This window comes from Phyllobates terribilis, unplaced genomic scaffold, assembly GCF_046119375.1.
Source record: "Phyllobates terribilis strain yellow unplaced genomic scaffold, ASM4611937v1 Scaffold_2__4_contigs__length_985480577, whole genome shotgun sequence".
Classification (NCBI taxonomy): Eukaryota; Metazoa; Chordata; class Amphibia; order Anura; family Dendrobatidae; genus Phyllobates; species Phyllobates terribilis.
This window is the reverse complement of record NW_027362762.1, coordinates 818,599,867-818,617,498: the sequence shown is the minus strand read 5'-3', so window position 1 is coordinate 818,617,498 and position 17,632 is coordinate 818,599,867. Positions and strand designations below refer to the sequence as shown.

At 41.0% G+C, this 17,632-nt stretch overlaps 1 protein-coding gene across 1 annotated transcript; it reads right to left on the bottom strand.

The window, feature by feature from the left end:
- Window positions 1-5,878: 5,878 nt before the first annotated feature.
- SEBOX (SEBOX homeobox) lies at window positions 5,879-12,099 on the bottom strand. Its single transcript, XM_073669301.1, has 3 exons — window positions 12,015-12,099; window positions 10,051-10,244; window positions 5,879-6,444 (listed from the first exon to the last, which is right to left on the bottom strand). Exons 1-3 carry the CDS (start codon window positions 12,097-12,099, stop codon window positions 5,902-5,904), a joined length of 822 nt encoding a protein of 273 aa, XP_073525402.1. The 3' UTR covers window positions 5,879-5,901.
- Between the last annotated feature and the right edge of the window lie 5,533 nt (window positions 12,100-17,632).

The following is a 17,632-nucleotide window of genomic DNA, read 5'->3' as shown; positions in this document are numbered from 1 at the left end:
TATTTGTGTCATGACCCTTGAATTTTTAGTGACTACATAATAAAAGAAAAAGTTCTCTATTCTTTATTTCACCATAAATGTATTTCAGTATTTTTATTTCTAGTTTTACAATATTTGGAAAGTTATTCTTTCTACAAACTGCTCAAACTATAGATTATATTGTGTGGTTTAGGTAGTTTGTACATATAATGCGGTACCTCGCGTCATACAGATGCTGTGCAAACTGAATCCTCTGTGTCTGCTGCTGCCAAATATTTCTGCAGGTCTTTTAGTCACTCCATATATTGTTTTTGACCACCTGCCGCCTCGGGAATCTGGTGGCAACCAGTGACTGCTTCCTCTTTCTGCCACTGTGTGTGATGGGTGTTATTTTGTTTTTGAAGAAGCACTCCTCCTCCCATCAAAGTTTTTATCCTCTTTAATATATTACAGTCATCATATTTATATAACACTATGTACTTACAATTGCTCATTTTACCTTTCTACCCAGCTACTTCTTCTCTTTTCCAGTAGGTCTATGACATCATGTGATTAAAAACTGACTAGCTGAATCCTTCTAAGCTCTATGTAGAAACAGGAGGTCAGTTTTCCCTGTATGACTCACGATTCGCTGCAAAAGTCTATAGCAGGGGGAGGAAGGAGGGACCAGCTGAGTCAGGTCAGTAGCTGGAGAGGGGATGATAAATGCATGGACAAGAGACTTCCTGTTTCTACATAGAGCAGAGAAGAATCAGAGAGCTGGTAGAAGTGCAAAATCTAGTAACAATCTTATCTCACCTTGGAGCTATAGTCAGACTAATACTGTCCACATTATAGCTGTATAATGTCATCCATGTTGCATCTGCTTCTGATGCCCCATTCAAAGTATTTGTTTTATGCATGTTTTTCACATATCTATCTATGGGCATGCTTTTTTGGGAATAAATCTTTTATAGATGTCAAACTGATAACTAGAACACCTCACATGATCTGCCGTCATGGAGCTGCTCTGACCCAGTCCTTTATGAATCACAATTTCGGCCTTAAAGTCACTTGAGCCCTTTGCTTGTTTATTTTTCCTGTTTCCAACATATCAGCTTCAATGACTGACTATTCACCTGCTAATATTCCACCTGTTCACAGGTGCCATTTTCATAAAATATCAAATGTTATCCACGTCACTGGTTTCATTCTTAGACTCATCTTTATATGTGGCATGCAGAGAATTATTTCCTGGGCGGGCAATGATCACTACTTGGGAATGAAGAGAGAATCCTGTTGAAACCTCTAATATGAAGAATCTCCAGATCGAAGAGGACCAGCTAAGTATAACTTTAGGGATGAGGAGAGGACCAGATAAGTATAATTTTAGGGATGAGGAGAGGACTATTTTTTTTTTCCTCCCTCTCCAAACCCTTACCCCATCAGACCCTTCTATTTTTCAACTATTCTACACCTGTTTTAACCATCCAAGTAGCCTGCTCCATCTGATAATTCCGAATGTCTCCTAATCCAACATTTATCAAGTCTTATTGATGCTGGATTGAAGTAATTTTAACTACCACTATAGTGCAGTTTTCCTGCTCTTCAGTGTATACAGAAGAGCGTTGGCCATATAGATGCATATACCTTGTAATGTGCTGGTGGTCTCACTTGCTCACATAGATGTGACGTTTGTTCCACTTGCTGTGATGAGCTTGTGAAATTGCAGCTAAACCCCACACATGAGACAGACTGTGGGACTTTAACATTGTCGATTAATGTTTTGATATCTGCTAAGCCCCTTCTAAAAGACACTTAATATTTTATTTTTGCGGTATGTACAGCTCTAACCTGGCTCTGTAAAGTTATGGCGGGATTAGGTAATGTAAGTAAATCCACAGCTCCATCTCTCTCACAATCATCTGGAAATTAGGGGCTGGATTAAAGTAATGTTCATGAAGATTAGTTGGTATTACAGATGATTGTGATATTCACTGGTATTGCGGCTCATAACATGAAGTTCCTCAAGAATCAACTGAAATATAATGCTATCGAAAATTAAAATAAGAGATAAGCTGATGGCAGAGAGGAAGATTGTCTATAACCAATGTAATAAACAATACAAAGGTCTAATAAATAGTCTCCCGATAGAAGATAAGGCGGAAAACCTTGATTTACAATGTTAAGATTAGAGGATTTTAGACCTAAATATTATTGTGTACTTGTCCTTTAGGAGATATTATGGTAAAACAATCATTGGGATGAATATGCTGGAAAAGCTAGGCATTATTTAGTAAAGTAGGTGTAGACCTGCTCAGCGTATTTCTGCCAAAAATCACCTCTTTCAATTCTTTTGTGTGTTTACAGGTATATATAGTTCTGGAAAAGCTGGAGTATGGCTGGAGTGGTCACATTTATAGCTTCCGCTAGACCACCTCTCCGATCCTTGGCCCATATTTCACTCCCCCTACCTGCCAATGCTTTTCTTCTTGTAATGGGGGCTTCTACATGGGATTTCACCACCAAAGGGGATCAAACCAAGCAGAACTATACTCATCACTTCAAAAGTCCCATTTCACCTGCTTGAGTCGCCTCTGGGGAACAAATATTCTGAGGGATGTGATGTTGCATAAAATGTCAGACCACCATTCAACGACCTGATGGCACCCTGATTTTCAAGCGACAGATAAATAGAAAACAGCAGAATAAACATATTAATAGAGGAGGGCAAATTAAGCAATTGAATTAGTAGATCACTTTTTATTTTAGGCACACCTATTATGAGACCCTTTCCTATTATGCGTTATGAAGGAATGGCAACAAAAATGATAGTTATTGTTTTAATTGACATTTAAATGGTTATTCCTGTGTAGGGCATGTCTGATATATACGGGTCCCATCATGTATCTAAAAAAATGGAGTCCTGTTGCGCACCAACTGGGAATTCTGAAAACTGCCAAGCATGCCTACTAGACAATTTTGGGAACTCTAATAAAAAATTAGTAGAGAAAACTAAACATGCATGGGCACCTCTTCAAATGACAGGTCCTGTTCTCGAGGGTACGTGCCACCAGTAGATATGCCATAAATGTCCCAGATAGTACAAACCCTTCTGTAATGTAACCATGCACACCAAGAATATTGCTTCAATGCTGGAGTTGTAAAATGAGTGAATACACAATTGTCAAAGTGAATGATCATAGCCACTACTGGTCACATAGGGGCACTCCGCTGTATGTTGGTGCTTCATAATTTCAGAACGAGGATATATAACTAATATTCATACATACGCTATGTATCAGCACACTACAATTAATGAATAAATGTTTACACAATTGCAATACATGTAAAAAAATGTTGGTTAACTTGGTTAACATTTTTTGATCAGAAAGTGTATAAGCCCACCCACCAGTGACAAGGTGACCTCATATGGATGGTCCCTACATCTTAAAACTGACCTCTTCATGTGCCCAAAAAGGCCTCAATATAAACTTTGGAAATACTTAGGCTCTGACTTCGATCTAATTAAAACCTGTCTTGGAAAGTTGGGTGCCAATGGTGCATGGTTCAGAGGGCACAACGATTGCAGTGCGCTGACGCACAGTGTGTGCATACATGTTTGTATATTGGCCACATCGTATTTGTGCCCCTGTGATTAATTCAATATTATCGGTGTGCTATCCTTGTTTTAGGTTTAAGTTGTTTTTGTTTTGTGCATTAGGTGTAGTGGCCTCCTGTGCCGTTCACCTTTATTCACCCATCTTTCCCAGAGAGATTTTACTTACAGCCAAGTTGCATCCCATATTTTTTCCATTTATTTGAGGCCATGTTGGCACAAGGGGAGGTCAATTTAAAGATGTAGGGTCCATCTATTGAGGTCACCTTGTCGCTGGCAGGTGGACTTATACACTTTTTATGTGTATAGCAATAATAGAATTCATGTATTTATTAATCGCAGTGTGATGATACATAGTGTATGTATATATGTTTAAATAAAGTGAAAAAGTCCGGTATCACGTCTAAAATACGTTCAATATAAAAACATAATGTATTAATATAGGCTAAAAAGAAAGTCACTTTCTTAATTTTTTTTCTTTTAACGTGCTACTTTTTAACCCATACTGATAAATCTTGTTTATATATTGAACATATTTTGGACTTTTTCACTTTATTTGGATTTATTCTGCTTGCTATCAACACAAAGCCTTGATCCGTTTACCGTCCATAATGGGAAGTTTACTTAATTGGATTTACTACATTGGGTGAGCTGAAGATTTTTCTCTTGTAGATGTTTGTATATCGGCCTCAGCGTTTTTGTGCACCTGCATATTAAGTTATTACTATAGGTGTGCAGGTTCTTTTTTTTCCATATTTTTTTTATAACGAGGATATTTAACTGTCACATCTAAGATATGGAATATTAATCATGAATAGCCGACTCGTTTCTGCTCACAAGGGCCCTTAGTCATAGCTGAAGGGTCCATGAGATCGGAGGCATGCCAGCCGACCAGGGCCAGAGTTCCATAGCTTGGATGTGATTTTATGTCACATATATCGATAAATAAAAAAGAACAAAATTGTAATACCAAAAATCTGCTGTGATGCTGGACACTTCATTATTTGTGTGTTTAAGCCAGTTACTTCATGGTGCTCTGAGCACTGGCACATGGATGGAATACAAAGCGGAGAGCGGACTTCCCCATGGTTTTCTCTATGATTGTGCAGAGAGTGGTATTACAGAGTAAGGCCACGACCCCACTATCAGTATTTGGTCAGTATTCGGTCAGTATTTTTTCTCAGGAGTGGGAGACAAAACCAGGAGTGGGTGATAAATGCAGAATTGGTGACTTGTTTCTATTATATCTTTTCTCTGATTGTCCCTCACCTGGTTTAGGCTCCCACTCCTGAGAAGAAATACTGACCAAATACTGACCAAATACTGATAGTGGGTCCATAGCCTTACAAACCTCCTGCACCAGGAAAAACACTCCACAAAGTCTGGTAATGACTGAATGATATAGGGGACGTGAACCTTCCAACAATGCGGCAAAATTCACAATCATCCGCAAATTTTTGGGTGGTAAGCTACCCCTATCCTAATAACATAAGAACAATAGTCACAAGACTCCCAGTAGCCCATGCCCCCTAATAGCCCTGAGAACCCCCAATAACAGTAATAGCAGTGAACAGAATGCACTGTGGACTTCAGTCATGGCAGATACTCCGCACACCGCAGCGCCCCTTACTGACCACAGTCTGTCTCTGGTACTGCAGCTCAGCCCCATTCATTGAATAGGACCCAGCTGCAATACCAGTCACAGCCTATGTATAACAGTGGTGCTGTGCTTTGAAGAAAGCATCTCTTTGCGCTCTACTAAGCATAACTGCTTTTCCTCTACCCATCTCTTTGTATAGTCCCGAGCATGGTGTGATATTTGTATGACTTCATGATACAGGTAAGGAAGTTTCACACTCTAATCTATTAGTTTATTTTTTCAAACTCATTCTACATTCTACCAAATAAATGAAATAACAGTAAAATATATTTTTCCTTTTTTATAGTTTTTGTCCACAAATGTATTCATAAAAAAACAGCTGGATAGCCTTCACCCGATAACATGATTGAGAGGTTATCAAGGTTCATCATTACCATGTAATCTTATAAATGTATCTGATATGGATTGTGCAGTAAGAACAGGCATTTACAGTAATCATGTAGAGCAGGGTTCCCCAACTCCAGTCCTCAAGGCCCACCAACAGGCCATGTTTTCAGGATTTCCTTAGTATTACACAGGTGATAATTCCATCACCTGCACAGGCAATAATTCCATCACCTGTGTAATACTAGGGAAATCCTGAGAACATGACCTGTTGGTGGACCTTGAGGACTGGAGTTGGGGAACACTGATCTAGAGGTTTCATGGGAATATAATGACCAATCTAGACATCTCCTATGTTAGTAAGTATGGCTGCATTGTATATGACATCAGATATATACCCTAGGGATGTCTGCTGCCCATTTTCATTCATTGTCTGAGGGAACATCTCCCAATATGAGCCTTGTGAAGGAATGGTGAATGGCTCACCTTGGGTATCACACAACATGGCATCACAGCCATATTCAGAACTGGAGGTGACGTTCTGCCATTGCAGATTCTGCTCCTCGTAGGTGTGCACATAAGACTCATCAGAGAACTGCTCTGGAACTGGAGGGGATATCTGATGGGCTTCTGTTGGTGGGACAAAGGATGGATATCCACTTTGTTGCATCGAGGATACTTGGTGACTAGGATGCCCATGTGTTACAGACTGGTTTGAAGGTTGGGGCATGGGAATTAGAGGGTCTCTTTGACTACAACTCCGAGAGGGTGATGCTGAACTCCAGCAGAAATGACGAGCTCGAAATGAAGATCCTCTTCTATAAAGAAACCTGTTGAACTTGCCACTCTTATTTTTCCTGGCTCTCCTATTTTGGAACCAAACCTGTGGGCAAACAAAAAAATTACCTTTAGGTCTCACTCACATCAGCATTAAAAAAATCGCTCAGATGTTGATCCAGAAAAGTAGGACGAGTGTCATGCAAGTACAATGCGATTTTTCTCACCTAGCATCTGTATGACATGCATATGAAATCCGTATGCAATGCATTTTTAACATAATCTTTTACATACAGTAATTCTCTATTTAATTTAAAGCTAGTTTACAAACTACATGGTGGGCCAGTTATATGGATACACCTAAATTAAATGGGAATGGTTGGTGATATCAACTTCCAGTTTGTGGCACATTAGTATATGGGAGGGGGAATGCTAGCACAGGCTTCCAGTATCCGTTATTTCAGATGCTGCACATATCATATCTTCACAGCATAGACAATTGCCTTCAGATGACCCCAAAGATAAAAGTCTAAGGGGGTCAGATCGGGAGACCTTGGTGGCCATTCAACTGGCCCACGACGACCAATCCACTTTCCAGGAAACTGTTCATGTAGAAATGCTCGGACCTGACACCTATAATGATAATGTGGTGGTGCACCATCATGTTGGAAAAACTCAGGGAACGTGCCATCTTCAGTGCATAAAGAGGGCAACACATCATCATGTAGCAATTTCAGATGTCCAGTGGCATTGAGGTTTACACTGATGAAGAATGGCCCCACTATCTTTGTACCCCATGTACCACACCATACCATCAAGATACGAGATGTGCAGCATCTGAAACAATGGACACTGGAAGCCTGTGCTAGCATTTCTTCTGCGGTGTTGCTATTAGTGTGTCAACAGTGGGAGAAGAGGGTTGCATTGACAATCCAACACAATGGGCAGCACTTTGAACACATTTTATAAGTGGTCATAAAGTTGTAAAAAACTCATGAAATAATAAAGTTACGTTAAAACCAAGCACACCATTGTTTTTCTTTTGAAATTCTCAATAAGTTTGATGTGTCACATGACCCTTTTCCCATTGAAAAAAATAAAGTTGGATCCAAAATGGCCAACTTCAAAATGGCAGCCATGGTCAGTGGTCACCATCCATCTGGAAAAGTTTTCCCCCTCCCATATACTAATGTGCCACAAACAGGAAGTTGATATCACCAACCATTCCCATTTAATTTAGGTGTATCCATATAAATGGCCCACCATGTATTAAAGCAATCTTATATAAAGATATGGAGAGATGATAGAAAGATATTAGATATATAATAGATAATAAATAGAATAGATAAATAGAATAGATAGATATCTTGTAAATATATAATTTCACAAGTCCCCTACATATAATAAACTAGCACCCTTTAGTGCCTTTCATGTGGCACTAAAGGGTGTTTAGCATTATTTAACCTATTAAATAAATAATTTAAATAACAATGTGGGGTCCCCCCTTATTTTTGACGCCCAGCCAAGGTAAAGCAGACAGTTGCGTGCTTATATTATCAGGCTCAGAAGGTCAATGGTTATTGGGCCCTTCCCAGCCTAAAATTACAACCCACCCCAGAATTGGCGCATCACATGAGATGAGGCAATTGTGGCGCTTTACCTTGGCTCTTACCGACTGCCCGGGTGTGGTGGCAATTGGGGTAATGGTAGTTGGGATTGATGACAGCTGTGATTTCTCAAAAATCACATCTGCCATCAAACCCTGGGGTTAGTAATGGAGAGGTGTCTATCAGACATCCCTGTTACTAACCCAGTAATCAAAAATAAAAAAGCACACACAGAAAAAAACACTTTACTTGAGTAAAGACTCCCCCACACTATCCCTCGTTCACCAATTTATTGAAAAAATGAAGAAAAAAAATCCCATGCTGGTCTGCTGTAATCCACCGAATCTGAAGAAGTCCAGAACAGGATACCTGAAAAACATAAACATATAGAAATAAAAACAATAGACAGCCCCTTGTTTACCAATTTATTACCCAAAATGTTCCCACGAAGCTCCGCCATAGTCCATGTTCCCCGAATTTGGCTCAGGCGACTGTTAAGAGCAGTAAAGTTACAACTATTCACAGGCGCCGGGTAGTGACGATAATGCTCATCAGAGCTGCCGGGTCTCGCTGCGGGAGCCAGCGACAATGATGATTGTTGTGGTCACTACCTTGCACCTGTGAATAGCGGTCACTTTACTGTTATTCACAGTCGCTGGAGCCAAATTCGGGGAACATGGACTACGGCGGAGCTTCGTGGGAACATTTTGGGTAATAAATTGGTGAACGAGGGACTGTTTCTTGTTTTTCTTTCTGTTTTTTTTTATATTTTTGAGGTATCCTTTTCTGGACTACTTCAGATTTGGTGGATTACTGCGGACCTGCATGGGATTTTTTTTTCAATAAATTGATGAACGAGGGATAGTGTGGGGGAGTCTTTATTCAAATAATTTTTTTTCTTTCTGTGTGTGTGTGTTTTTTATTTTTGACAACCGGATTAATAATGGGGGTGTCTGACAGACACCTCTCCATTACAAACCCCAGTGGTTGATGGCAGATGTGATTTTTGACAAATTGCAGCTGTCATCAACCCCAACTACCATTACTGAACTGGGCAAAGTGCCAGAATTGGCGCATCTAATGTGATGTGCCACTTCTTGGACGGCTGTGGGCTTGTATTTTTAGTCTGGGAAGGGCCCAATAACCAGAGACCTTCCCAACCTGATAATATAAGCCCACACCTGTCTGCTTTACCTTTGCTGGTTATCAAAAATAGGGGGCACCCCACGTAATTTTTTTAAACTATTTATTTAATAGATTAAATAAGGCTAACCACCCTTTAGTGCTACATGGAAGGCAATAAAGGGTGCAAGTTTATTATATGTTGGGGACTTGTGACATTAAATAGTTACAGGACATCTATCCTATCTATCTATATTTTATCTCTCTATTCTGAGGATTCTGGCTCTGAATTTACTGTACTCAGCTAATGAAATTTCGGGTTTCCTTTGAGATGTGTGCGTAAAAATCGGGCGGCATACGCATGGTCTATGTGTTGTCCAATTTTTTTCTCGCCCCCCCATAGACTTGCATTGACGAGTCCTGTCAGATTTACGCAATCACATGCTGCGATTTTTTCCTCAGTCCGATTAGATCGGAGGAAAAAATTCGCAGATGAGCACTGCCTCATTTAATAACATTAGTGTGAGTGCAATGTTATGTTTTCTTGCATTTCACTCGTCGATTATACACGCAAGTGGAAGGAAGCCCTTATACTGCTTGCTAAGGCCTGGGAGTATTGGTTCTCATTGACAATGTACAGAGACATGCAATATCCCATGTGAAATAAGTATGCAAATTAGCTCCCCTATAGAAGGAACACACCTGTCTTATATTACTCTGGATTGGTTAATATGAGAGTTTTTCTTCCTGGAGGAGAGCTGATTTGCATGTTTATAAACCCATTCCAGGTCCCTATTTTGTATCATACCACCACCATTGTGGACACATAACTTTTGTAAGTTACAACATTGTAGGACACGATTCCATTTATATTTTTCTGAAATGCATCATTCTGTGCCATAATAAAACCTAATAAAAATTCCCATGGATATATTTACAATAACTTCACATACGATATCATTGACTAACATCCCCTGACGTACTTGAACTTTGGACTCGGGTAGACAGATAATCTTGGCTAAATGCTCCCTTGTACTGATGTCTGGATAAGGGATCACTTCGAAGACGCTCTCTAGTTCCACCTGCTGCCATTTACTGTACAAGGTCCTCTTCCGCTTCCTCTGGCTGGGTATCCCATTCACAGGGATACATGATTCCTTTGGTTGAACTCCTGTTTCTGAAAAGTAAAACATTCATTTTGCTTTTGTTTTCTGCTTGTTTAAACTTTTTTGCAAACTCTAAGAAAGTTGGCAATAATGTATCAGTAGGTAAATATATCAAATTGAATTTCAGACTTTTTATCAGGCAATTTGTTATCTAGAATGAATGCATATACAGCAAAATCTCAGCTCTGTGAAGTTTTAGGTCTGATGGTTTTCAGCCTGTAGATGTAAATATGGATGTTCCTATCCACTGCCAGCAAGCAGAGGTAGAAAAGAAGTAAAATTATGCATAAATTTCATTGCACAGTGATAAAGTTTTAGGATAGATCATCAATGTCTGATCAGTGGGGATGCGACACTCAGCACCATCGCTGATCAGCTGTTCTAGGTGCTGGTGGCTGCCAGAATTGCTCAGTGCTTCTCCATCTACGGATAGTGGCCGCGGACGGTGGATACTGCATATCCTCCCCCTATTCAAATCAATAGAGGGTGGATGTGCAGTACCGGCCGTGGCCACGATTAGTAGATGGAGCAGCTCTGTAACTGAGCGCTTCCAGCATCCGCCGGGACTGAGAACAGCTAACCAGCGGGGGTGCCTGGTATAGCACCTCCACTGATCAGACATTGATGACCTATCCTGGAAATAGGTCATCAATGTTAAAGTAGTGGACAACCTCTTTAATAAGGTAAAACCAGAAAGTCGCATGAAACATTACAAAATTACAGCTTGCAATAAATTGTCAGTTCATTTCTGAATTAGGCCTCCATTTTTTTGAGTACAAGCAAATTAGACCTTTTTCATCATTGTGCTAGATCCAGTTTTCATTATTTTTGGTTTGTTTCCATTATCATTATCAGTGTGACATCTGTTCTTGTACACAAAAAAATTTTTGAATCTTCTAAACATTAAAAACAGAGAGCACTCGGATGATATCTGAGTACTATCTATTTTTTATGGAGCCATCGCCTTGCATTGGTGAGTATGATCCATGACGCAGATCAAAAACAGACATTTTCACATTTTTTTTGTGGATGTTTGGACCTTTAAAATATGGTCATGTGAACAGCCCCGATAGGCTATAATGCAATATCACAAAAAACATGAATAGAAGGCGAACATGAAAAACAGACGTCTGAATGAGCCCTAAATAGTATTTCTTACTAGATTATACTCACCACCTTTACACTTAGGAATTCCCCATGTCAGGAATTAATACTTATAGTTTCTAACTATAGGAATGATGCTCCATTGAGAAAAACGCAATGTTACTATATCAATGCACAGACTTTCTTTTTGAACTAAAAAAAAATAAAATAAAAAATGTGGAAGGCTGAAATGTCTGAATCTGACCATGCAGAACCTCAGCTAAATCCATGGCCGCCTATAGTGATTGTAATATGTCATGATAAATACATGCTTGTTATAAAGCGGCATCTCTAATATCAGACTGATAAATATGCCACAATCACCATCCAAGAGAAGGGCAGGAAAACATGGAGCAATCAATAATGCTACACTGGTAAATGTGTGCAATAGTCACCGAGTAGGAAGTATTAAATATATACTTATTTACTAATAAAATGCTAATACAATAATAATATTTATATATTATACTAAATGATGCAATGAGGAATAAATGACTGAACTGAATAATGTGTATAATTATAAATGAAGCAGATCAATACATGAGATATAGATGAGAATAATGTGTCTAATAATAAAACAGAGAAAAGTTTTTGAGTGGGGGGGTTGGTGCCCCGCGGAGTGGGCGCCCCGTACATACCCGCAGCTGGCACAGTGTCCGGGCAGCTCCTCAGTGGCGCTGGCTGGGAGTTCGGGAAGAAGGCGGCCCGCAGGACCTTCTCCATGGCGTCTGGTGTGATGGCTGTGAGATCTGCCTGTACCTGCAGCGCAGCTTTATAGCTCTAATCCCTTCCCGTCTATAGAAGACCCCGGGGGTCCAGGCTCCACCTCACTCACCCGCAGCCTGTGAAGTGGCTGCTCACACACTTCCTTTGATCCCAATAGATAACAATACAAGGTGTCTGACACCTGCCTTGTCCTCTGCTGCCCATCACTTCCAATCCACGTCCTCCCTGGGCCAGACTACACTAGACTTCCTCACACAGGAAGGGGGCTGCCCCCCACCCAACACTGCCAGGAAATCAGTGTCTACATGTATACAGCACCAGGCCACCATCTGTAAGATAACTCTCCATCCCTCCATCCTTCCAGTCATCTGTAATCTATGATCTATAATCCTATCTATCCATCCATCCATCCATCCATCCCTCCATCTATCCATCCATCCATCTATCCATCCATCCATCTATCTATCCATCCATCTATCCATCTTATAGCTATCTATCTATCTATCTATCTATCTATTCATCTATCCATCCATCTATCCATCTATCTATCCATCCATCTATCTATCCAGTCCATCCCTCCATCCATCCATCCATCCATCTATCTATCTACAGTATCTATCTATCTATCTATCCATCCATCTATCCATCTTATAGCTATCTATCTAGCCATCTTATAGCCAGCTATCACATATTTAGAAAAAAATTGGAACAGTACCGTATGATTTAGTCCTGGGTGCAAGGCCCTCAAACAAATATCAGTTTGTAGTAGCAATAGTAGTAAAAAAGGCAGGCAGCACGCCAAAAGATTTTTTGAAAATAAATGGACTTTTTTCGCCCATATGGTGTGGCAATGTTTCGCTTGTGACTAACCTTTGTAAAAAAAAAACAAAAAACTTTTTTGACAAAGGTTGGTCACAACTGAAACATTGCGAATAAAGTCCTTTTTTTTTTTTCAAAAAATATTTTGGAGTGCTGCCTGCCTTTTTTACTACTATCACATTATCTATCTATCTATCTATCTATCTATCTATCTATCTATCTATCTATCTAGCTACCTAGCCATCACATATCTATCAATTAGAAAAAAATGGAGGCAGCGCACCAACTTGTAAAGGTGAAAAAAGTGCTATTTAATAGCCTATAATGCCCATAAATGCTTGAGAAAGGCTCACACTTGGACCAGAAACGTCACCATTATGGGCTATTAAATAGCACTTTTTTCACCTTTACAAGTTGGTGTGCTGCCTATCTATCTATATCTATCTATCTATCTATCTATCTATCTATCTATCTATATCTACAGTGGTGGCCAAAAGTATTGGCACCCCTGCAATTCTGTCAGATAATACTCAGTTTCTTCCTGAAAATGATTGCAATCACAAATTCTTTGGTATTATTATCTTCATTTAATTTGCTTGCAAGGAAAAAAACACAAAAAGAATGAAGCAAAAATCAAATCATTGATCATTTCACTCAAAACTCCAAAAATGGGCCAGACAAAAGTATTGGCACCCTCAGCCTAATATTTGGTTGCACAATGTTTAGCCAAAATAACTGCGAACAACCGCTTCCGGTAACCATCAATGAGTTTCTTACAATGCTCTGCTGGAATTGTAGACCATTCTTCTTTGGCAAACTGCTCCAGGTCCCTGATATTTGAAGGGTGCCTTCTCCAAACTGCCATTTTGAGATCTCTCCACAGGTGTTCTATGGGATTCAGGTCTGGACTCATTGCTGGCCACCTTAGAAGTCTCCAGTGCTTTCTCTTAAACCATTTTATAGTGCTTTTGGAAGTGTGTTTTGGGTCATTGTTCTCCTGGAAGACCCATGACCTCTGAGGGAGACCCAGCTTTCTCACACTGGGCCCTACATTATGCTGCAAAATTTGTTGGTAGTCTTCAGACTTCATAATGCCATGCACAATGTCAAGCAGTCCAGTGCCAGAGGCAGCAAAGCAACCCCAAAACATCAGGGAACCTCCGCCATGTTTGACTGTAGGGATCGTGTTCTTTTCTCTGAATGCCTCTTTTTTTTCTGTACACTCTATGTTGATGCTTTTTGCCAAAAAGCTCTACTTTTGTCTCATCTGACCAGAGAACATTCTTCCAAAACGTTTTAGGCTTTCTCAAGTAAGTTTTGGCAAACTCCAGCCTGGCTTTTTTATGTCTCGGGGTAAGAAGTGGGGTCTTCCTGTGTATCCTACCATACAGTCCCTTTTCATTCAGACGCCGACGGATAGTTGTACCCTCGGACTGCAGGGCACCTTGAACTTGTTTGGATGTTAGTCAAGGTTCTTTATCCACCATCCGCACAATCTTGCGTTGAAATCTCTCGTCAATTTTTCTTTTCCGTCCACATCTAGGGAGGTTAGCCACAGTGCCATGGGCTTTAAACTTCTTGATGACACTGCGCACGGAAGACACAGGAACATTCAGGTCTTTGGAGATGGACTTGTAGCCTTGAGATTGCTCATGCTTCCTCACAATTTGGTTTCTCAAGTCCTCAGACAGTTCTTTGGTCTTCTTTCTTTTCTCCATGCTCAATGTGGTACACACAAGGACACAGGACAGAGGTTGAGTCAACTTTAATCCATGTTAGCTGGCTGCAAGTGTGATTTAGTTATTGCCAACACCTGTTAGGTGCCACAGGTAAGTTACAGGTGCTGTTAATTACACGAATTAGAGAAGCATCACATGATTTTTCAAACAGTGCCAATACTTTTGTCCACCCCTTTTTTAGGTTTGGTGTGGAATTGTATCCAATTTGGCTTTAGGACAATTCTTTTTGTGTTTTTTTCATTGAAGACAAATTAAATGAAGATAATAATACTAAAGAATTTGTGATTGCAATCATTTTCAGGAAGAAACTGAGTATTATCTGACAGAATTGCAGGGGTGCCAATACTTTTGGCCACCAATGTATCTATCTGTCTATCACATATCTATCTATCTATCGATCACATATCTATCTAAATTTGATCATCTGTTTATATATCAATCTATCTAGAAATTGAAAAGAATCAGGCAGCTCTCCAATAGTATTCAATACATTTTAACAAGTTTTAATGGGCCATTTGAACAGCTATTAAGCCATTAAAACTTGGTAAAACATATTGAAACCTATTGGAGAGCTGCCTGTTACTTTTGGATTTCTGTACAGATCGTTGGTGGGTCACTGTCAAGGGTTTTATCTATCTATTGTATCTATCATCTAAATTTTTGGGGGTTCATGTCTTATCAGGAGCATTTTTTGATAGATTCAATTGAATTTATGATTTTTTTTAAAAGTCACAATTGCTAAATGAGCCCCAATGAGGACAGTGATGATGATGTCTGTAAAGAGCTGTGGAAATGAATGGCGCTTTATAAGCCAGTAAAATAAAATAAATGTATACGCCTAAAACCATCTGTCGTGCTAAACCATGTCCATTTTGTCTGAAAAAAAAGAAGCAACTGCCGGATGTATGCAAAAAGAATGTAGCTTTGCTGCAAGACTATAATAATTTTGGTGCTTGCCAAAAAAAAACACAAGCCATGTGTGGATACACTGTCCCAGATTCCTACAGTTTAACCATCAGCTCCTCAACACCTTCCACAGCTTAACACTCTACCTGGGAGGCATCTAATTCCGGACAGTGAAGATAACTCTTCATATTGGTGTACTATACGGTGATCATCTTGTTTTCATAACTGATTCAAAATTTTGCCTCAACCTCCTTCTCAGAATCTCTACTCTGCATCCACTGCCTCTAATATTCCAGCCTCTTATCAAGACTCTGCAGATGTCTTCTCCAAGCATTGGACCAAAAAGAACCGCAGGGAAGATGTAATTAAACGTGAATATATCCATGTTTCTACCTCTTCATTTTCCAATTTTCCATCTGCAGGTCGTTTTCTGGCCCTCAACGGGTCTTCTACATTCAAAACAGTTCCTGCTTCAGATCCAATCACGGAATATGAAATTAACCAAATTCTGGACTGTGAAATGACTCGTGGTCCTGAGGAGAGATCTTGGGTGCCTATAAAAGACATAGATGCTACTATACTGCCCAAGAGACATCATACTAAGTATCTTCTCTATGCTGCCACAGACTCATATGTGAGGGGCCCTAAGAGCAGAGGGTACAGTTACACACTTGTCCCAGGTATTCCAGGCTCCACTCCATTAACCTGGGTATGCTCCATTATCTGTACTACTTTGTTTTCAACTTGCATCCATCCCTGCTGGGTTCCACTCTCTGTTAGTCAGCTCCTGAGTTTCCATTTAGTCCTAGTCCCAACGATTCCCCGTGTCCTCTGAAAGCTGCACCAATGTCTGGGGTTGTGTGCCCACCCAAACCAGTGGCTTAGTGGATCCACCTCACCTGGTGAAATCATCAAGATGCTTTACTGTCAGCTCCCTCTGTAATTGCCGACCAATGACGTCCTAGATGTGATCGATGGGAAATAAGTCTGGAAATGCTGCAGGCCATGGTAACACATTTAGGCCACGCAGGTGACGCGCCCCCTGGGCCGTGGGGTACTCGGTGCTGGGCCGGTCTTTGCTTGGGGAGATGTCACAGTGGCGGTGACCCGGTCCGTGACCCAGGGCGGTCATTCAAAAGGGGTTTATTTACAGGGGATTTATAGCTTTTAGGTATAAAGTTCGTCACGCCACCTGTGGTATGCGGCTATGGGTAGCCGCCGCTGCTGTGCAGGTCCTCTGGAGCTGGTGTTTAAGGCAGCAGAGTTGGTTTGGCTTTCCACAGGTAGAGCTTAGCTCCAGGGCAGCGTAGAAATGTTGTAGATGTTATAGATGATGCTGGGCGTTGTAGTGCAGGGGTGATGGCGCAGATAATAATCACAGAGACAGTGGGGTGCAGTCTTCAGGGTCTTTACTCACGGTTGTTGCAATCCAAGTTACAGGTACCGGTGTAACTTCCCTCGTCGTGCTGCGCTTACTCAGGGAGGGGTTCAGTCCACTCTCAGATATCTCCGGAGTACTTAGCGGGACCCCTTTCTGTGTGTTCTCTCTCTCTGGCCGTCTTCCTACACTTCACACCTAGTGTCCCAATCCAGTAACCGCGGGCCTTGTCGGGCGACGTCTCTTCTGTCCCCTGGGTCCTCTATGGCTACCTTCTTGGTGAGACTGATGTGGACTGTTGGCTGCAGGACTTGAAATACTGCAGCCTCTGGTTTCTAGTTGAGACATGAAGTACTCTGCTAGTTGAGGGACCGGCTCCCTTTGTGCGGCCTGACCCCTCCACCTCCTGGTAGATTCGGGCGTACGGGTGGCCTTCAGCACTGCCCGTACCCCTGGGGTCCCTTCCGAGTTCCTGGAGCCTTCTCTCCTGCTCCTCTCTCCTTCCGTCCTGGGCCTCTCCTCAGGCCCTCCTCCAGAGCAGAGCTCCTACAGAGCTCCTGCTCCCAACTCCTCCTCTGACTGAACTCACTTCTCACTGACCCATCCTTTCAAGATGGTTCCCTCTTTTATATCACTTCCTTTCCTGTGCTCCCCTGAACTACGTCCTCTACCCACACCCACTACATGG